At 38.9% G+C, this 21909-nt stretch overlaps 1 protein-coding gene across 1 annotated transcript in view; it reads right to left on the bottom strand.

Annotated features, from left to right (window-relative positions):
- Positions 1-957: 957 nt before the first annotated feature.
- LOC131030058 (mediator of RNA polymerase II transcription subunit 33A) overlaps positions 958-21909 on the bottom strand; it is a 111458-nt gene continuing 90506 nt past the window's right edge. The window contains exons 11-12 of the mRNA XM_057960740.2: positions 2294-2500; positions 958-2211 (exon numbers count right to left, since the gene is read on the bottom strand). Coding sequence (XP_057816723.2) covers positions 1097-2211; positions 2294-2500 — 1322 coding nt within the window. The 3' untranslated portion in view covers positions 958-1096. The remainder of the gene's footprint in view (positions 2212-2293; positions 2501-21909) is intronic.

Below are 21909 nucleotides of genomic sequence, written 5' to 3'. Positions count from 1 at the left end.
ATGACACTTGCACTTTTTGTTTATTTCTTGATGCACACTCAATCTTTGATCAAAAAGATAAAAGTTATAGATGATTATCTCATTGATGAAAAACAGAGAAAATTTATAAGTAATTGCGAGTCAAAAACCATAGTGAATTGCTAAGAACTCGAGATTTTTCATGAAACACTTGTCCAAATGGGTATATATTTGTTTTCTTCCCTTGATGTTAAAAACTTTCTATGGCTTTTACATTTGAGGCACACAATTGGTGGCAAATTTAGGGCATGCAAACCTAGGGGGCACCCAAAGAAAAAATCATTTATAAACAAAAGTTTCATATACCTAATCTACACCCTTAAGTGATAAAATTCTCAAAATGATGAGTGCCATGAAGGTTTATGTGGTTTCAAAGGCCTTAATTTGAGCTTGGTTTAAAAATAGTGTGCCTCTAGACCCCCCACTAGGGGCACTGCCCCTCAACACCACCAAAGCATTGTCCCCCAGACGCCCATGAGGGGCACTACCCCTCAATCTTGTTGGGGGTGTTGCCCTCAAACCCCCGCTAGTTATTAGGATCTCTTGTCACGTAACAAACTTGATAACAATGAGGTGACAAGGAATTGGGTTATAAACTCTTATGCTGACTTAGACATTGCCATCACACAACTTGCCAAAACTCTCTTTAGATGAGGCAACTTCTACATATCACATGGCAAGTGGGAGGCAACTTCTCATTTATTGGTATATGATATGTATTAAGCTATAATTTTGATTTATATATGATGGAAGTCAGTACTATGGGTGTTTTTGAAGAATATTTTTTAAGAATGATCTATTTTCAAATGTTAGATAAATTTTCAAGTTTTCCTCCAAGGTTTTGCTAAGTCTCAAATTTTTTAAAAGATTGGGCTTGCCAAGTAATTGTTGAGTATGAGTTTTTCAACTATGGATGATCTAATGGAACACACATTCCACTGGACAAAGTACTAACTATATCAAGATCTAAAATCCCAAAAAATTATAGAGCAAGATCATAATTGGTGCCAAGAGAGCATTAAAAGACAGTTAAAACATGAGAGCAAACCTGAAAAAACAAATATTCAGGAAAGGTAACTTAATAACTAGAAACAAGTTCAGCAGCTGCATTCATGGCTAGAGGACCTCCCCTCTCCAATAAAGCAAGACCAAGTTCAGGCTCATGCCACCATTTCAACCTTGTGGCCAGTCTTTTGAGAATTTCTGTATTTACTTCACAAATCCAATTAGGAGAACAATTAATTACCATTGCAAGGAAACCCAATACATATGCTCTCCATGTTTCATCTTCACATCCCATAGACATGTTCCCATCAATTGCACTTGCCAGAAAGTCCATGTGGGCACCAAGAATTTGGGCCCTCCTCTTTGAATATGATGAAGTGTCTATTCCCCATGTGCAAGCTCCACAAAGAAAGGTAAAATGTGCTATCGTATAGCCTTCCAGTGTAGAAACACTTGCTACACTTTTTGTCTTGATTCTGTTTCCAGACAAAAACCAAGTAGGCAAGGTTTCTTGATAAAGTATTTGAACCAGTCCCAACCTACCAGAAATAGAGAGTAAGGAAGCTCCCAGGGAAGAAGCTAGTTTAGCTCTTTCCAATGCATTTGCCAATGACATATTTTGAGATTTTAAGCGCTGTGGAGCTCTAAGGGATTGGCCAGAATGTTGGTAATCCATTCCCCTAGTTACAGAATCTTTTACTGCATCAACCACAAGTGAGAGAATTTCTTCAGCTGTAAACTTTATGTCATACATTTCGTCATAAGTCTGGAGATAAAGGATACCAGGTGCCGCTGGAGATGTGCCACAAGGAGAGGAATGTGAAGAGGAACCATGTCCCAGCAATGCTCCTATTCCACCATTAACTGTCAGCTTTGACATCAAATTGTTTGTAGATCCAAGAGTAGCAGTAAAGCAACTTTTGAGGAGCTGTACAAGAGCATTCTTATCATGCATGAATACTGTACGCGAGGAAGAAAGGACAATAAAATCATGCCACCTTCGGACCTTTTGACACCAGAGTGCCGCAACAATAGGCATAGAAGGCCATGGACTTCCAGCCGCAGCAGTTCCCAAAACTGAAGCAGCAATACCAGTCATGAATTCCGAATGCTTATCCAACTTGAATGTTATTGTCAGACTTACAAGTGCTGCTAATGGCAATGGAAGGGTAGCTGATGTATTTCCACCTGTTAAATTATTTATCATGAGTCTTCAAACAAAATTTGCTAATAAATTTATAGTACAGAGGCTAAGAATCAAAACCAATACCTATGACAAGGCTTGGTACATGAACACCAGTATCAGCTAGTACCTCCTTTATCAAAGCTTCAATTGATAAAAGATTTGCAGCAGGACTTGGCCAATCAGTTCCATTCATTGATGCAGGTTTCCAGACACCTCTAGTAAGCTCTGCAGAAAAGTAGCTGACTATAGTTGCAATAGAAGCTGGAAGAAAATCCACAAGGTCTCGGAGGCCTGCATTTGAAAATATATATATAAAAGATCGATCACATTACCATAGTACACTAGCACCAATTTCTCAAGGAATCTACAGAAATCTTAAGTCATTCTAACTTGAAATTGCAATGGAAAAGTGCTACTTGTATTTGTTCTATATCTATTGTACTGCATGTCTTCCAATGTTGTCACACCATGACTTAATCAGAATCATTTGTTTGTTTTTTTCCTTGCACTAAGGGATCTGTTATATGATTTAGTCTAAAATAAGAAGCCCTTCAGATTGGGTCCTAAAATATTCCCGATGAAATATAAGGGATAATTCACAATAATATATTAAGATTCTGGGAACCTTTTTTTCCACAACTAAAACAGATTCATCTTTCATAAACATTGTTTTGTATGCAAGGCATGTAGCTCATTATGTTTAGAGACTAAATTTTCCAGGTAGATTTATATCTGAGTTTTAGGTCCTCACAAGTATGTTGGTACATCTGATATTAGCATGAATACTTCCCTGAAGACCTTGATTTCATCAAAAAGGGTATTAGATGCTTAATTTAGTTCTTGAGATTGGCGATAATCAATGCATTTCAATTTGCACTACATGGGAATCTAACACTGAATGTGTTGTATTTAGAATTGTTAACCTTATAAAACTGGCTGCTATGTATATTATTGCCTTTATTTTAAAACATAGATCAAATTATCCTCAATTTCTGTTTCCATAAGCGAGAGGCCAACATACTTTGAAACTATGGCCATATTTCGAATTTGTTATAGTCTGTTGCATGCTTATGTAATGTCCCCTAATTAGTTACATTTTAATTTAACCTAAATTTGGCCAAATCTATAAATAGGTAATTGGGTTTTATAGGCGTACCTTTACATACTGTTTTCCTGCAACAAAATTAGAGAACATATATGAAACAATACTTAAAACTGAAATATGAATTATATTAAATGATATCAAATCTGCTATATTAATGACTGTTAGAATTATAATCGTTGGATATAATCAGATTATTATATTTCCTAGATGAGATCAGATTATTATATAAAGTCAGTTTGTAAGTCAGTTACTAATCAATTCCTTTAGTCCATTAGTTGGATAGGGTGTCCAAGAAACCATCCCTCCTAGGCCCAAGGGCAGAATACCATATCCCCCTTGGCTCCATTGTGTTTTTTTGGTAATAATGAGCAATAATACAATACTGAAATAAACTCCTATGCTTAAAATAATACTGAAACAATAATATTACTACTGGAATTAATTTACGAGACCATCAAGGGAATGTTTGTTCTGTTTTATGGCCAATATGCCTGAAAAACAAATTCATTACAATGTAAGATAAAAACCTGATTTTTGCTGTCCCAGTACATGAAAAATCTGCAAACTGCAAATTTTAATTTTTAAATTTTTTTACTGTTCACGCAGTACTGTAGCAATTCGTACGACGGCACTGTTCACGCAGCACTGTAGCAATCCGTACCGTACTTGTTAATCACCAAAATTTCTTCAATAAATCTGCAATAATTTCTCATGAATTTATTCTTCAATTCTGTGCAAGTAGATGCAAATGAGACCTCTGAATGAAGTCTTCCTGAAACCAAATATCACTGAATATTTCATCAGCTCAGATGGTGAACATTGAAGCAACTACGTCCTCCAATGGTGGCTGAAAACCCTAGTCTCCAGAGCAAAACCCTTTCAATTTCACAAGTGACAGTAGAGTGCCTAGTGCAGGTGATTTGTTACAGGAGAGTCAAGACATTGTTAAGACTCTCAAGGATAATAATATAATATAACTAAGGCACAAAATCAGCAGAAGTAGTATGCAGATCAGAAGAGGACTGAGCGGACTTTTGAGGTTGGAGATATGGTGTATCTTATGTTGCAGCCTTACTGTCAATCCACTCTCAAGAAGAGTGGTGCCGAGAAACTTAAGCCACGATACTATGGTCCATTTAGGATTATCAGGAAAGTTGGAGAGGTGGCTTATGAGTTAGATTTGCCAGCGGAGAGCAAGGTGCACAACGTTTTTCATGTGTCACGCCTCAAGAAGGCGATAGGACATCATACTGTGATGTCCCCTTCTAGCTAGAGACATCACTCTAGCTTGTGATTAGCCTATCAAAGACCCTCGTAGGCTAGTAGGATCGGATAGAGGGTCACCTTGGCGTGGAGATCTTCCGGGGACAGAGTAGAGTACACTTCTGGGTTGCCAGAGTTTGTTTATGATGAGTTTTGCTTTGAGTTTTGCTTGGCCAGGCTATTTTTAGCAGTTGGAGATGGACCCCTGCTATTTTTAGCAAACATCACGGTCAGATGGGTGGTCAACTGGTGAGCTCCAGTTTCAGACGGCATAGCTAAATTCAAAATATTCATTAAGTTAGACAAGTTTGAATAACTTAGCATTTATTATTAAGTGATTTAATAATAAAGTTATAAAGTGACTTTATATTATAATCACTTAACTTGAGGGTCAACTCATCATTAGACGGGGCCATGTTTTTAATTAAATTATCTGAGCTAGACTATTGTAATATTAAAATTAAATGCCCATTTAATGATTAAAATCATTTTGACACCCAAAGTGAAATTAAATGAAACTACAAGCAAAATTGTAATTAAGAGGATTAGGGTACGATTTGCAAAAAAGATATATAGCGTTGAGTTTGGAAAGAAGGGGAGGATTGCTATTTTTATTTTGGCATTTGTGAAATTGAAAGGGTTTTGCTCTAGAGACTAGGGTTTTCAGCCACCATTGGAGGACGTAGTTGCTTCAATGTTCACCATCTGAGCTGATGAAATATTCAGTGATATTTGGTTTTAGGAAGACTTCATTCAGAGGTCTCATTTGCATCTAATTGCATAGAATTGAAGAATAAATTCATGAGAAATTATTGCAGATTTATTGAAGAAATTTTGGTGATTAACAAGTACGGTACGGATTGCTACAGTACCGCCGTACAGACTGTTACAGTGCCGCGTGAACAATGCCGCCGTACGGACTGCTACAGTACCACGTGAACAGTAAAAAAATTTAAAAATTAAAATTTGCAGTTTGCAGATTTTTCATCTACTGGGACAGCAAAAATCAGGTTTTTATCTTACATTGTAATGAATTTGTTTTTCAAGCATATTGGCCATAAAACAGAACAAACATTCCCTTGATAGTCTTGTAAATTAATTCCAGTAGTAATATTATTGTTTCAGTATTATTTTAAGCATAGGAGTTTATTTCAGTGTTGTATCATTGCTCATTATTACCAAAAAAACACAAAAAAAATCCATTAACATTTAAAAACCAAAACAAATTCAAATCTACTGCATTCAAAAGAAGCAGTCAGCAGAGGAGAGCCAAGTTGGGTTCTTACATTGGTATCAGAGCTAAATCCTACCATCCTGAGGGTTTAGCAATCACATGCAGCCCCCTGAGGTTGGCTCTCACAGATATTACACTCGCAGGCGAGCTTTGTTTGACAGGGAACAAGAATTTGACAGGCAACCGGGCACCATGGGTGACAGGCAAGGGGGTAGCCCACCCAAAGGCGATAGGAATGAGGAGCAAGAAACAAGGGAATTTTTCAGAGCAATGGCTATAGGACAGCAGCAGATGGCTCAGGCCTTGCAGGCACTCACCACCATGATTGAGCGCATGAACCCACAAGGCAGACAGAATCAGGAGCAAGGGGATAACAAGAGTGCAGTGGGGTTACCTAGAGCTCATAGGACTCATTCCAAGACAGCAGACAGGCCTACACGTCCTACCTTCATTAGAGATGAGCCTGAGGTAGCACCTATATGAGAACCAGGAGAGGAGATGTTCGCAGATATCCTCATGGCTGCAAATGACGAATGGGATTTATTAACTCCACAGGTGCGAGAGAGGATGACATTCGAGAGGTTTGTTAATCAGAGGAGAGAGCATTACAGGTCACTCAGACAGGATAGGAGGCCTAGAGGTCAAAATAGTGAGCTGAATAGGGTTACAGGCAAGCTTACTATGCCTACATTTGATGGGAGTGGTAAGATGACAGCTCAAGCTTGGATTCATATGCTTGACACATTTTTGGCACTGAGGCCAATGACAGAGATTGAAGCTATCAAATACGCCACTTTGCATTTGGAGGGAGTAGCACATGATTGGTGGTACCATGGTATGGTAACACTTCAGCATAATCAGGTGACAGAGTATCAGGACTTCGTGGATAGGTTGGTTGAAAGATTTGACAAGAAAGATCCAGAGGTTTACTTCCGGGACTTAGCACAGCTAAAACAAACAGGCAACTTGGAGTATTTCATTGGTGAATTTCAACGGTTGGCAGTCATGGTGCCAAACATTTCAGAGCATAGATTGATAGTTCTTTTCATTGAGGGCCTATCCGAACCACTAAGAGGTTGGATAAAGGCATTTGATCCTATTTCTTTACAGGAAGCTATGAAAAAGGCAAGAAGTATGGAACATGCAGTCCCAACAAACAAATTTCAGTCCAAAGGAGCATCTTCTAGTAAGGATAACAAACCATTTTATAAAAAACCAGAGAGGACTGATTTTAAAAATGATTCTAAAGATAAAACTCCAGCACCTTTTGACAAGGAAACATTAAATGATTTGAGGAAGAAAAAATTATGTTTCTACTATAAGGGACCCTATGATGCAAACCATGATTGTCCTCTTAAGACCAAAGGGCAAAGCTAACAGAGTTATGTGGGCATACTATGAGGAATCAGAATCAGATAATTCAGACCAGCAGTCTGATATAGAGGAAATAGATGGTGAAAAAGAGGAAGACAAGGCTGAAAACTTGTCTAAAATGGAGTCCAAGGATGGGGAAGGAGATGGGCAACTTAGGGAAGCTCGTCTCACAAGTATTAGGCAGGAAGGGTCATTCCGGATGAGAGGAGTGCTTGCTGGACAGCAAGTTATAACTTTGGTTGATACAGGTGCCACTCATAATTTCATTGATGCTAGGATGGTGGAGAAGCGTGGCATACAAACAGAGGAGTTTGGGGGAATTAGAGTGAGGGTAGTTGATGGCTATGTCCTCAAATGTGATCGTAAGATCACTGGACTCCCATTGAAAGTTAATAATTATGACTTTAAGGCAGATTTCTATGTTGTGCCTATGGGAGATACGGATATAGTCCTTGGGATGAGTTGGTTGCATGATATTGGGGAGTTCACTCTTAACCTCAAGGAGATGGAGATGAGGTTTAAAGTGAATGGGAAGACACATATTCTTAAGGCAATCAGGGACAGTGATCTTAGGATGGTTTCTTTCCGGAGGATGGCTAGATTGATTCGACATGATCAGGTAGAGTGGGCAGCAGAGTGCATGTTGATGCCATCACAGGAGGGATAGTAGAAGATTGAATATCCTCCTGATATTCAGGAGCTTAGAGTTAAACACTCTAAGGTGTTCAGTGACATTCCACCAGGTAGACCACCAGACAGGGGTATTGAGCACATCATTGAGTTAGAGGAGGGGGCTAAACCCATCATGATTACACCTTACAGGCATCCGAAGAGGTTGAAGGATGAAATTGAGAAAACCATAAAGGAGTTACTTGCTATGGGCCACATTAGACCAAGTAAGTCTCCTTTCGCTTCTTCAGTGGTCTTAGTGAAGAAGAAGGATGTGACATTGAGGATGTGCATTGATTAGAGGGTGCTTAATAGGAAGACAATTAAAAACAGGTACCTGTTGTGACCATTTCACACATCGCCCTATTTATGGGGACCCCCTCTTTTTCCTCGTTTTGCTCGCCTTGTGTCTCCGTTTTTAGGGTTTTGGTTTAGTGTGTCAATTGTCTGGATTAGGGTCAAGCCTTAGGGTTTCCATTTTGACGTTTTCAGGCCAGAGTCCAGTTAGTCTTGAGAGTTTTTTTGAGCTTCCTCTCGTAGGATGCAATTTTGAATAAAGTGAATTCGCCAGAGGCTAAGTGAGTTGGTCTATTTTCAGTCGGAATTTTGAATGCGAAGTCCAAATTTGTCTAAGTATAAATGATGAGATTTTTTGATTTTTGTCCGATTGAGTAATTTTGACCAAATTTTGAAAATTTTGATAATTGATCCCGGGCATTGGAAATGGCTTGTTTTTGCCTTGTGAAGTGACTAAACTCCTGAAATCTTGATATTTTGTCCTGTAGAAGCAAAATCGCTCCTGTCCCTCAGTGAAGGACCGGAGCTTGTTTTTCAAAATTTTACTGTCTCTGCAGGATCAAGACAAATTTCAAATTGGAAGTGATAAAGGGAGGCATGATCTTTCCGTTGAATATAATTTGAAGAATTTCACAAACACGGAAATGTGCCAAGAGTAAAAATCGCTCCTGTCCCCCAGTGAAGGACCGGAGCTTAAAACCTAAAATTACCTTGTCCTTGTAGGATTTGAATAATTTGAAATTTGAGGAGAACCAAGGAAGTGCATTTTATCAGTTGAATATAATTTGAAAGCGCAAACATGAGGAAAACATGACTTTGAAGAAAAATCGCTCCTGTCCCTCAATCAGGGACTAGGGCGAAATTCAGTGGTAGCTCACGTCCCTCTCCCAGGGACCAGAGCGAAATTCCTCATAGGGCAAAATTCGGGCAAAGATCAAGTAAGTTTTGAGTTTGAGGCAAACAAAGAAGGTGTAACGAACTTATTGAAGACAAATTGAAGATTGCAAGACGCCTGATGAACTCTATATTGGCCTAGGCGCTCCTGTCCCTCAGTCAGGGACCAGAGCGATTTTTGCTTTAGGTCAATTTTTCACCAAGTTAGAACGAATTTCATGTCAAGGATAGGTGAAAGGGGGCACTACAAGTCCATTGAAGATCAATTTGGAAGTTGGCAAAGTGAATTTGAGCTTGCAAATGAAGAATTGCTCCTATCCCTCAGCCAGGGACCAGGGCGAAATGATAGTTATCTTGCTTTCTACCCAAGCTCAAGTCACTCCAAGTCAAGGTGTGAGGTGGTAAGGACATTTTGAGGTGTCTCGATGAAGAATGAAGTATCAAAGGTCGCCAAAGATGAAGGATTTGCACCAAAATGCCTAAGTTCGCTCCTGTCCCTCTCCAAGGGACCAGAGCGAAATGTTCAAATGAGGCCAAATTTAAGTTGCCACTCACATTTCAAATGTTCGAAAGGGATTGAAGAACATCATTTTGAGTTTTGAAGACAATTACAAGTTAAGATGATGAAAGAATTGCACTATAACTTCAAGATCGCTCCTGTCCCTCAGTTAGGGACCAGAGCGAAATTTCTAAGGAGGCTTAAGTTTTGAATGTTGATCTCATTTCAAGCGTTTAATAAGGATCAAAAGACCTCATTCTACATTGTGAAGGCGATTGCAAGTTGACAAGAACAAGGATGAGCTCAAGACACCAAGAATCACTCCTGTCCCTCAGTCAGGGACCAAGGCGATATTCATTACACTAGCCAAAACCTTCAAAAATCACGCTAAGTCAAGGACGTACAAGGTTGCACAAAGTCTAAGGTGTCTTGAGAAGATGATATACGAGGAAGTTAAACGTTAAAAGGTGATCAAATTGAACCAAGAAGCTAAGTTCGCTCCTGTCCTTCAGGCAAGGACCAGGGCGATTTTCATTAAAACACTCATTTTCCTTCAAAATCATGACAAATCAAGGCTGCACAAGATCAAGGACGTCATTTGGAAGGTGATGAACGAGAAGCCAAGGTTGAAAGATAGCAAATTTGAGCTAGAGCACAAGGTTCGCTCCTGTCCCTCACCAAGGGACCAGGGCGATAATCCTTCAAACATCAAATGTGCCTCGTAAAAGCCAAGAAAAGCAAGCGTGAAGTGAAGGGATAACATCATTGCTTGCCACATGATGAAGATTGGTGATCGTAGAAACAAAGATCAGGGAGAAAACACAAAGTTCGCTCCTGTCCCTCACCAAGGGACCAGGGTGATATCAACCTCAGGAGGCATTCGTCTACGAAATCAAGTTAATCAAGTTCGAAATTCCTAACAAACATGCCAGTTTCAACGTGAAGATGGAGGTTTTGAGCATGGAAGGCGAGAGATTCAAGGCTAAGATGATAATTCGCTCCTGTCCCTCAGTCAGGGACCAAAGCGATATGGTTTGTACTTTTCCATTTCCAAGTTTTGGCGCTAAAACACATTTTTTGAATTTTTTCAAATGCTAAAAATCGATAAAGTTAAAAAATTCAATTAAAAAAGCATTTAAAAATAGCGCAAAACATTTATTAATTAATTTTGCCTTTTAAAAAATCGAAAAAAAATTAATTATAAAGGCATTAAATTAATTAATTATTAATAAAAAATGGGGCGCTTGGGATTTAAATTCTTTTATTTTATAAAAGTCGGCCTTTAAAATTATTTAAAATTTGTATTAAATTACCAAGTCGGCCTAAGGTAATGCATAAAGTAAGCGCCTATAAAGGGGAGTGGTTTATTTCATTTTCAAATCATCATTTTATCCTCTTTCATATGCGATTTTGGAGAAGGAGAAGTGCGAATTTAGCAAAGGAAGTGGTGCGAGCATCATCAAAAGGGGGAGTGCGAACTTAGTTTTAAGTTGAGCGAACTTGCCAAAGACTACGTCAAAGACCCCCCAAAGGTGGCGAAGTGCTAAAGTGGACGTTCATTTGAAGAGAGATCACGTTGAAGTCATCAAATTTTGATTTGTGCCTAAGCAAATTTCTTATTTTGCATTTTAGAGTTAGCTCTCAAATAAGGTATGGCGATGTGACTCCCTTGTTTTAATTTTGAATGTTGATCGTCATAGCCTTAGTTTGAATTTTGAAATTTTGAATTCCAATAACTCAATCGTTTTTTAGGAAATGATAACTCAAGGATTTATCATGAAGTTTCCTAAATTTAATTTCTAATCTATGTTATACATTGCAAAATCTGTTACTTATTATGAAATGTTGTGTAGGTGATACAATGGCGACCCCGAAGGCGGGAGCATCCACCAGTCGTCCTTACTCCAGATGAAGGAAGTTCTCTTCGAGGACATCAGTACTAGGTGCAATCATGTTGAGGAGGAGATCAACCCGATCCAGGGCAGAGTATTTGAGGTACTACGTACCATCCTTGGCAGGAGGATCGAAGTTGAGACAGATGTGGATTTGCAGGAATTGGAGGATAGAGTCAAGGTCATCTTTTGCAAGGAAGCTAATGTTATCACAGATGAGCAACGGGACCAGATGTTTGCTACCATGCTTCTGATTGAAAAGACTAAGGAACTCGAACCTGAGTGGGACGCTGCTCTTCTCAAGGCATTTGATCAGGTCATCCACTTGGAAGAAAGAATGAGGAATCTTCCCGAGATTCCAATTGCTGAGATCGAAGGAATCGTATCAAGATTCATTGCATATGCTAAAAAGGAGCATTGGAAAGGAAATAAGATTCTAGATGAGAGGTTGTTATAGATGACATGGCACCTTAATTGTCGTTGGTCTATGTCTCCTAGGTTTTTGTGCCAAATTTAATATTTGGCTATGCATTTAATATTGTTCAGTAAAAAGGGGGCTATTTGTAATAAACCCTAATTAGGGTTTAGGTGTCATAATCTTGACCATTGATCTGCTTTTTGATCTAGACCGTTCATTGTAATTGACTATGCTATTTATACCCTCATTTCATTTCATTTTGTAACTAGAAAATCAGAGAGTTAGAAATTTTTTATTAGAGTTTAGAAGCAATTTACTTTGTAGCAAGATTGAGCTTTGAGAAAGGAATTCAAACAATTGTTGTACATGATGGCTTTGAGATCAATGAAATATTGAAGTTATGGTGTTTTGTTGCAATCCTCTTGGTTATCTTCATGGTTGTTCATTTTTCTTGAATCATTCTCAATCAAAGTAGTGTGTTAATTCGAAGGACAAAGTGTTGGACTTGATCTTTGGTAGGATTCGCTTTCCAAACCACTAGCTTCTTGCTGATTGTAGGAACGCCTTGCGTGGTCGACTGGAGAATACTTGAATCGCTTAAACCTTCAATCGTTGTTGTATCTTGGATATGTACTTTCGTGGTAGTGTCCTTGATCTTTGATGTATTGAAAAATCATTTGTTACCTTAGAAGATCGCATCAATTTCAATTGAGTTGTTAATTTATGGCAAAATTGAAGTTGGTAGAATCTCACCAAGCCTTGTCCACATTAAGTCATTCTTAGGGTTAGACTAGATTAGACTTCTTGCAAACCCTATCCTTTTGTTATTTTTTTGAAAAAGCTTGTTTAGTTTAGAAAAAATCTTCGGCGACGTAAGGCCCCTTGATGACACAACAATCACAACGACCATTGGTGCTTATCCACACGTAGAGACCCTACTAAAAAGAACATTGGAGTCATCCTAACTGATCCTTCTTGCGATATCTTCAGCAGTTAGCGACTTTATTCAAGAGAGGATAAGATGCCTTTGGGTATTTTATTTTGTGTATGATTGTGTACAAAATACACGTCAACAGAATTGGCGCTAGAAGGAGGGCTGAGCATTTTAAAGTCCGATCTTGTCAAGTCACATTGCATTTGAAGAAATTTTCAAGAACTTTTGTCCCTCCTCCCGCGTCAACAGAATTGGCGCTAGAAGGAGGGCTGAGCATTTTAAAGTCCGATCTTGTCAAGTCATATTGCATTTGAAGAAATTTTCAAGAACTTTTGTCCCTCCTCCCGCGTCAACAGAATTGGCGCTAGAAGGAGGGCCTTAGTATCTGAAGTCCAAAGATTTTGAAGAAGAATACATTTCAAACATGATCATGAATCACGATGGTGTTGCCACATGAGGGATTGAACCAAGTAGTACAACCAAACTTGCAGATAGGCAACACCCAAGAAGATATCGTTTCAGGATTGAATCATCTAGCGTGGAACGTAAGGAGAAGTGAAGTTGAGTATAACAGAGTCAGAATCATCTTGGAACAAGAAGAAGATAGAGCTGAAGAACACCAAAGGGTCGTAGCTAGAGAACTTCGCAACCAAAGGGACCCACAATAATCTTCGCAAGACTTCACGCTGGATCGCATTGGTTCTTTTTCGCCCGAGAAACATCAAAGATTATTGAGGTCAACACCAGGCATCAAAAATCTAAGTGAGCTTCAGTTTACTTCAAAGGCGAAGCGAGTCAAGAGAGAAGATCCTCCCAAGGAATTCGAACTAAGACTAGAGGAATTCCCTGAATCATCACAAGCTCCGTCCCTTCAGGAACAAGTACAAGAGGCGATTCAAGCAAGTATCCAGGCAATTTCCCAGACGACAAGTCAAGCTAGTTCTCAAACTCCGAGAAACACGATGGCACACCGTGCTCCTCCTCCTCCTCCTCCTCATGCACTTAATGGCGTGACTTGGCTAATCAACAATCCATCACCATTGGAATTTGCAGTCTATCATGATATGCCAAAGAATCCAGAACACTTTTGTTCCAAATTCAATGTCAGTGATTTCAATCGTACAGCGGAGGATCATATCAAGATGTTCGAGGATCATCTTCGTAACAGACAAATCGAATATGGAGATGTAGCATGTAGGCTTTTTCCCTACTCATTGGGAGAAGAGGCATACTTCTGGTTCATTCATTTGCCTATAGGGTCAATCAGGACTTGGGATGCAATGAAAGATGCATTTATTGCCAAGTTTGGTGTACCAACCACACCAACTGAGTTGTATAGACAGTTTGTTGAGGTCCGAAGGAGAGAACATGAACCAATCACTTCTTTCAACAACAGGTTTCACCGCGCATACACGATGCTACGGCATCCTTATCTCATTGCGAACCCAAGGGAAATTTACTATGGAGCTTTAGATCATCTCACTGCTATGTTCGTAAGGACACATCCTACACCGAATGATCTAAACGCAGCATATGCAAAGGCTATTGAAGTAAGTAAGCACATGGGACAGAATATCACTGGGCCACTACTACACATGGGCCCTGTCGCAGCACCAAACCAAATGCAGACAGTTGGAATGGCGTTAGCTAACCAAACTCCAGTCATGAATCCAATTCCACAAGCAACATATCCAAGCGTACGGCCGGCAAATCAGTTGGTCCTTCACCCTAGAGTTCCGATTTCCCAAGCTCCACCAGCACAACCTGTGTACCTGCAAAATGCAACAAACTCATCAAGAACACAGGAAGAAAAGGATGAAATGAAAGAATTGATTGAACAAGTCAAGAAACTATCAACCGAAGTAACTCATCTGAGGAACCAGAATAATCAACTCCAAAGTATGCAGAGGGCCAACCATGGCCAATATGCGAACAATCAAAAATTCCAAGGAAATAACAACCAAGGTTTCAGGAATAATTACCAAGGGAATAACAACCAAGGCTTTCAGAAAAGACCATGGAACACGGCTCCCAATAATGGAAATGTGGTGACGCCATTAGATAATCCACCAAATTCTCAGAATCAAGAAAGTCCTTCTACCAGCAAAGTGTTTCTAGCAGAGGCGGCCTTGTCCAGTTGGTGTAGACTCCACAGTACGAATCAACATTCCGAGTTACAGTGTCCTGAATTCAAGATCGCGGCTGACATATTCCAACAAGAGATGCGCAGCACTGATCCACCTGAAAATCCCCCCACAACAGGATACGAAATGGTCCCAACCACGCAGTAGGGCCAAGCCATGATTGTTGAAAGCTGCAAGTATTCACAAGGAGGAGTTAATCAAGCACAAAATGGGAGGTTTCCACCAGAATCTGCTAATGGACCGATGGTACCACCAGGTTCCCAGTTCCCACCAGCATCTGCAAACGGACCCATTGAAGACTCAGAGTATTACTTTCCACCTTTGAACAACAGTGTCCTAGTTGAAGGGATAAAGGAGGTATTTCATCAATCTTCAGGAGGTGTGAACCAAAGGGTTTATCATAGAAATCAGAGAAATTAGGAACCTCTAACTACATCAATTCCTCCAAACAATTTCTCTACTCCCCTGGATCCCCAAGCCAGCAATAATCCAGAATATCCACAGAACACGCAAGAATACAGACAGAGGAATATTACACCCCCCGCGAGCAATGAAATGAAAAGGCTGGCCACGTTGGTGTTAGAGGAACTCAAGAAAGTTAAAGTGAGTCTACCACTCTATGAGTTGCTCAAGGTTTCAGAAATCAAAGAGGCAGTGATCAATAGTTTGAGTGAGTCTAATACAGTAAGGTTAAATGTTCAGGACTCAACCAACAAGACCCAAGCTACCATCAATGTGACCCAAGAAGAAGCCGATGACCAAGGACAATCCGAACAAAATGAATGCATGGTCCAGACCATAACCTTCCCAGCCAAAAAGGAAGATATGTTGGAAGGAAAGGTATTACTCAAAAGGGGCGAGACTAAGAAAACTCAGCCTACTATCAAAGAAGGCCTCGCCACTAGCCAGATTCTTCCGGAAAAGGAAGTTGCAATTAAGAAAGATGTGGTCAAGAAAGCGAAATCTTTAAACAAAACAGATCACTCAAAAGAGGAGAGACTAGCAAAAGACGATTATCCAAAAGTCAATGAAGTGAAACATCAAGAACACAATGGGGATTCTTCAGCCCCTTCTCAAGGAAAAGATGAACCGGCCCCGTTCCTGCTATCAGTTAGAATTTTTGGGAAATTATTGCACAATTGCCTTTATGATTCAGGAGCTTCCAGTAATGTGATGCCTCTGGCTGTCTGTCAAAGACTAGGAATAACTCCTGCTCCTACCAAAAGAAAGGTCACTCAGCTAGACAAGACAGAAGTCCCAGTCATGGGCGAGTTGAACAATATTCACATGCAATTGGCCGCGGACCCGAGAGTTCAAAATTTCATAGATATTTCAGTGGTGGATATTCCTGATTCATATGGGATGCTCCTAAGTAGAGATTGGTCGCGAAAATTGAATGGGTATGTGTCAACTGATTTTGCACACATGTGGCTACCATGGAGAGGAGTCCTGAATCAAATCAAGATTGACAGCACTCCGAGATTGAGACTTATGATAACTGAGTATGGGGAAGACAATGAAGTCCTTTTCTTAGAATCCGATCTAGGGACATACAAACCTAAAATAGGTGAGGTCCTGATGATGCAAAACATACAAGATAAAGACGACCAGCAAGAAGTGATAGAATCTACAGAAATTGTCATCGAAAGTGATCAAGGGTCCGATCAAGAAGATGATGGAATGTTTGAAAATTTCAGAAGGTTCATACATAGAAACATCCAGCAAAGTGTGCAACTAGGTAACTTAACATCCGTCCGAGATCTGCTTCTTCCAAATTGGTGTAGAATACACAATGCCGTCCATTCAGAGCTATCTTGTGCTTTATGTCAGACTGCATTAGAGCAGGTATACAAAAGAGCCCCACAGACGTTGATTATAGAAGAGGTTCAAGATTCAGAAGCGGAAAGCTCCTCAGGAGATGAGACTTTATCCGACACATCCACCGAAAGTCAAGGAGACCAGGAGACGGAAGATCGAGGAAGTGCAATATGGACATTAAGGTTCGATGGGTCTAACTCTAAACAAGGATCTGGAGCCGGTTATGAATTGATTAGCCCAAAGGGGGAAACCTACCTGGCCGCTCACACATTACAATTTCCCTGCACCAACAACGTAGCTGAATATGAATCCTTGATTCACGGGTTATTGCTAGCCATCCGGAAGAAGGCAAAAATACTACAAGTATATCGAGACTCAGAAATAGCTATAAGGCAAATCAAGAAGCAGTATGTTTGCCATGACAAAAGATTGACAAAATACAGAAATCGAGTCTGGGATCTCATTGAGAGTTTTGAAGCTTTCAATATCAATTCTATATACAGACATCAGAATCAAGTGGCTAATTCCCTTGCGCAGGCCGCCAGTTCTTTGATACCATTAGCAATGGAAGGATTGAAGAAATTCACAGTTGAGTTAGTATCAGTTCCTTCGGTCCCAGATAACATCACCAATTTTCAAGTTTTCGAAGACGACAAGCACATCCTGGATTTCTTAACCAACACAGATGTCTTCTTAACCCAGATTATTGACAAGGAAGAAGTGGGAGAAGCGGAATTTGATGCTGAAGGTGTCTTGAATTTAAAGACAAACACTATTCCAAAAGGAATGGTAGAATTGGAGAGAATTTTTGATCCTGACAAATTGAAAGAAAAGAAGAACCACAGCATGGAAGGAAACATGTGTGACACAATCAATCTAGGTGATGATATACAAGCTAAGAATGTGTTCATCGGAAAGTCCTGTACCGCAGTCGAAAGAAACGGGATCCTAAGAAACATGAGGGATTTTCCAGATGTCATAGCATGGAGTTATGAAGATCTCAAGACTTATGACACTGCAATTATTACTCACACAATCCCTTTGAAGCCAGGAAGTAAGCCATTTAGGCAGAGGCAGAGACCGGTTAATCCTTTGTTGGAACCCCTGATATATCAAGAAGTTAAGAAACTGCTCTCAGCCAAGATCATCTTCCCGGTAAGACATTCGACGTGGGTGGCCAACCTGGTTCCCGTCAGAAAGAAAAATGGAGAGATCAGATTGTGTGTTGATTTCAGAAATCTCAACCGAGCATCAGAGAAAGATAAGTATCCGCTACCATCACTAGATGAAGTGTTACAAATTGTCAATGGGTCACAGATGATGTCTTTTCTGGATGGATACTCAGGTTATAACCAAGTTCTGGTCGAGCCAGAAGATCGACTCAAGACTGCTTTTACCACCAAGTGGGGAACATTTGCGTACAAGAGAATGCCTTCTGGACTCATCAATGTCGGGGCCACATTTCAAAGAGCCATGGATATCGCTTTCAAGAAGGCGATAGGACATCATACTGTGATGTCCCCTTCTAGCTAGAGACATCACTCTAGCTTGTGATTAGCCTATCAAAGACCCTCGTAGGCTAGTAGGATCGGATAGAGGGTCACCTTGGCGTGGAGATCTTCCGGGGACAGAGTAGAGTACACTTCTGGGTTGCCAGAGTTTGTTTATGATGAGTTTTGCTTTGAGTTTTGCTTGGCCAGGCTATTTTTAGCAGTTGGAGATGGACCCCTGCTATTTTTAGCAAACATCACGGTCAGATGGGTGGTCAACTGGTGAGCTCCAGTTTCAGACGGCATAGCTAAATTCAAAATATTCATTGAGTTAGACAAGTTTGAATAACTTAGCATTTATTATAAGTGATTTAATAATAAAGTTATAAAGTGACTTTATATTATAATCACTTAACTTGAGGGTCAACTCATCATTAGACGGGGCCATGTTTTTAATTAAATTATCTGAGCTAGACTATTGTAATATTAAAATTAAATGCCCATTTAATGATTAAAATCATTTTGACACCCAAAGTGAAATTAAATGAAACTACAAGCAAAATTGTAATTAAGAGGATTAGGGTACGATTTGCAAAAAGGATATATAGCGTGAGTTTGGAAAGAAGGGGAGGATTGCTATTTTTATTTTGGCATTTGTGAAATTGAAAGGGTTTTGCTCTGGAGACTAGGGTTTTAAGCCACCATTGGAGGACGTAGTTGCTTCAATGTTCACCATCTGAGCTGATGAAATATTCAGTGATATTTGGTTTCAGGAAGACTTCATTCAGAGGTCTCATTTGCATCTAATTGCATAGAATTGAAGAATAAATTCATGAGAAATTATTGCAGATTTATTGAAGAAATTTTGGTGATTAACAAGTACGGTACGGATTGCTACAGTACCGCCGTACAGACTGCTACAGTGCCGCGTGAACAATGCTGCCGTACGGACTGCTACAGTACCACGTGAACAGTAAAAAATTTAAAAATTAAAATTTGCAGTTTGCAGATTTTTCATCTACTGGGACAGCAAAAATCAGGTTTTTATCTTACATTGTAATGAATTTGTTTTTCAGGCATATTGGCCATAAAACAGAACAAACATTCCCTTGATAGTCTCGTAAATTAATTCCAGTCGTAATATTATTGTTTCAGTATTATTTTAAGCATAGGAGTTTATTTCAGTATTGTATCATTGCTCATTATTACCAAAAAAACACAAAAAAAATCCATAAACATTCAAAAACCAAAACAAATTCAAATCTACTGCATTCAAAAGAAACAGTCAGCAGAGGAGAGCCAAGTTGGGTTCTTACACCATATGGCAAGTGTTAGGCATCCATCATGGAGTGGCGTACCCAGCGAGGTGTTCTATCGCCGTTCCTCCTTATCACAACCACCTTCTCCCTTAAGCCCAAGAGCAGATGCTTCAACCCTCTTGGCTCCATGTGGCAGGGATCAGGCATCCATCATGGAGTGGCGTACTTAAGAGAGAGTCCCTCATTTACAATGAATCATTTGTGATATTCCAAATAAGTTATATTTATCTAAATCATCTTATTAGGATAATCAATTATATCTGACATAATTATTTTATTATGTTAGTTGCTTGTATTGGATTATCATCATTTTCTGTCAGTATTACTTGAATCAGTATTAATCATTTATTATCATTATTTCATTACAATCAATTTATTATTCCTTATATTTACAGCATTATAATAATTTGTGCCAACCCAAATTTAAAAGTATTATGTACCCTTTGATTTATACACAGGCATATATTTATATGTTATGTTTAACAATGCTGTGATTTAATACTGTTTGACAGAGATATATATATCTAATATTAATTGTCATTAGTTTAATTAAGAATATTCACTTCATTTATTTTCATAGATGCACAGATTTGATTTTAATATATATTGCTGGCCATCATATTAAATGTTAAATCAGAAAGTTCAGGGAATTCGTACCTGTCACTGCCGTATTTTTCTTTCTGCCTTGCTGGCAGTCTGAATGGTCTTCCTCTATCTTTTATATATGAAATTAAGTATGACTGTCATACATATTGCAGTCTATATTAATATTACTACTAAATTTTGCATAACAACATTATCAGGCTTCATATATTAAGCATACATATTCAGCACATCCCCATGCATACCACCAAGAACAAAGATGCTACTGCCTGTAACTTAATAACATTTCTGATCTGATCTGATCTATGGTGATGTTGCTGGATGCTTTGATTCCTTTCCTTTATATCTCTCAATGTGAGGGAGAGGTCACACCTCTTCATCATCCATGCCCTTTGGCAAGAGACACACCCTTTCACCATTAGCACCTTTTGAAAGAGTGCAACTCTTCATTATTTCTGCCCTTTGAAAGGGACATAACCTTTCATAATCAGGTCTGCAATTCTTATTTAAATCAGATGTGCACTTCTCCTTTCCAAATTATCCCTCTCACAAATAAGGTTATCTTCTCCCTTTTATATCTTATTGCTGAGGGAGTCGCAACTTTTCCTTTCATGTCTTTTGACCATTCATTAACTTAACTAAATTTTAATTAATTATATTCTTTTATATTTTAATTTAATTTTTAATATTTAAATTTTATTATTATTATTTATTATTAATTCTATGTCAAAGTGGGGACATTACAGCTTATGATTCATGGAACTCCTAGATGATATATTCCAGCCTTGGTTTCTAATTCTACAGAAATCTGAATATAGAGGTAATCCATTAACCATTACATAAATACAAAATGTGGATTTTGTTACAGTATTTAATTTGGAACTCGACATTCATAGGCACATGCACAATAAATGTGATGTTCCAAATATTGATTAGGATGGACTTGAAAAAGAGCAAAAAAAACTCAGGGATTGAGGAGAACTGTGAGAGGGTTACCTTGTCCACTATGAAGGCTGCCAGCCACTAAGTTCTTAAAATGGCCTATAGAAGACTTGATTCAGGTGAGATTGAACGAGGAATTATATGTAAGGAAGTCTTCTTCCCATTTCTACCTGTTTATTGTGAGAAAAACTTATCCCAATAGTTTGAAGTTGAAAGAGGAATGTACAAAATGATAAGAAATGCTATTTTCATCTGCCATTCATTCTAATATTTGTGGCCTTTCTGTACTGTGCACTGCTATAACATATTCAATTTAGTGCCGCTTTAAGGTCAGCAGCTCAGTGTAAGGCGAAGCAACTTGAATTAGGTTCCTAGATCTCCAACAAGCACAAAATGAATGGGGGCATCATTTTTCAATGGTTGACCACTTATCTAAAATAATTACTCTAAATGTGCAACTTATTCTGATTTACACCATTGTGTGGGTGATTGGTGCATACTAACCTATATAGTTATAACTTATAACATATAATCTAATTCAGCCTCACAAAAGGGATTTATCCTGCCTCCATGGCCATATGATGCAGGTTGTATTATGCAGAAAAATCCACAGATTTATATTCCACACTTCCTTTTGGTAATATAACCAGAAAACAGCTACATATTTGTCAATTGCACAGCTTGGACCTATTGGTATTATTCCTACATATGCTTTAATTCATATGTTGCTAATTAAATGTATATGATATTGAAATAAAAAGGAAAATAGTCCTGAGCTAAGTCACCGCGTTCGAATTCGAGTTCG

The sequence above is a fragment of the Cryptomeria japonica genome, chromosome 7, assembly GCF_030272615.1.
Source record: "Cryptomeria japonica chromosome 7, Sugi_1.0, whole genome shotgun sequence".
Taxonomy (NCBI): Eukaryota; Viridiplantae; Streptophyta; class Pinopsida; order Cupressales; family Cupressaceae; genus Cryptomeria; species Cryptomeria japonica.
The sequence above is the reverse complement of the archived record's forward strand: the minus strand, read 5'-3'. Positions and strand labels throughout refer to the sequence as shown.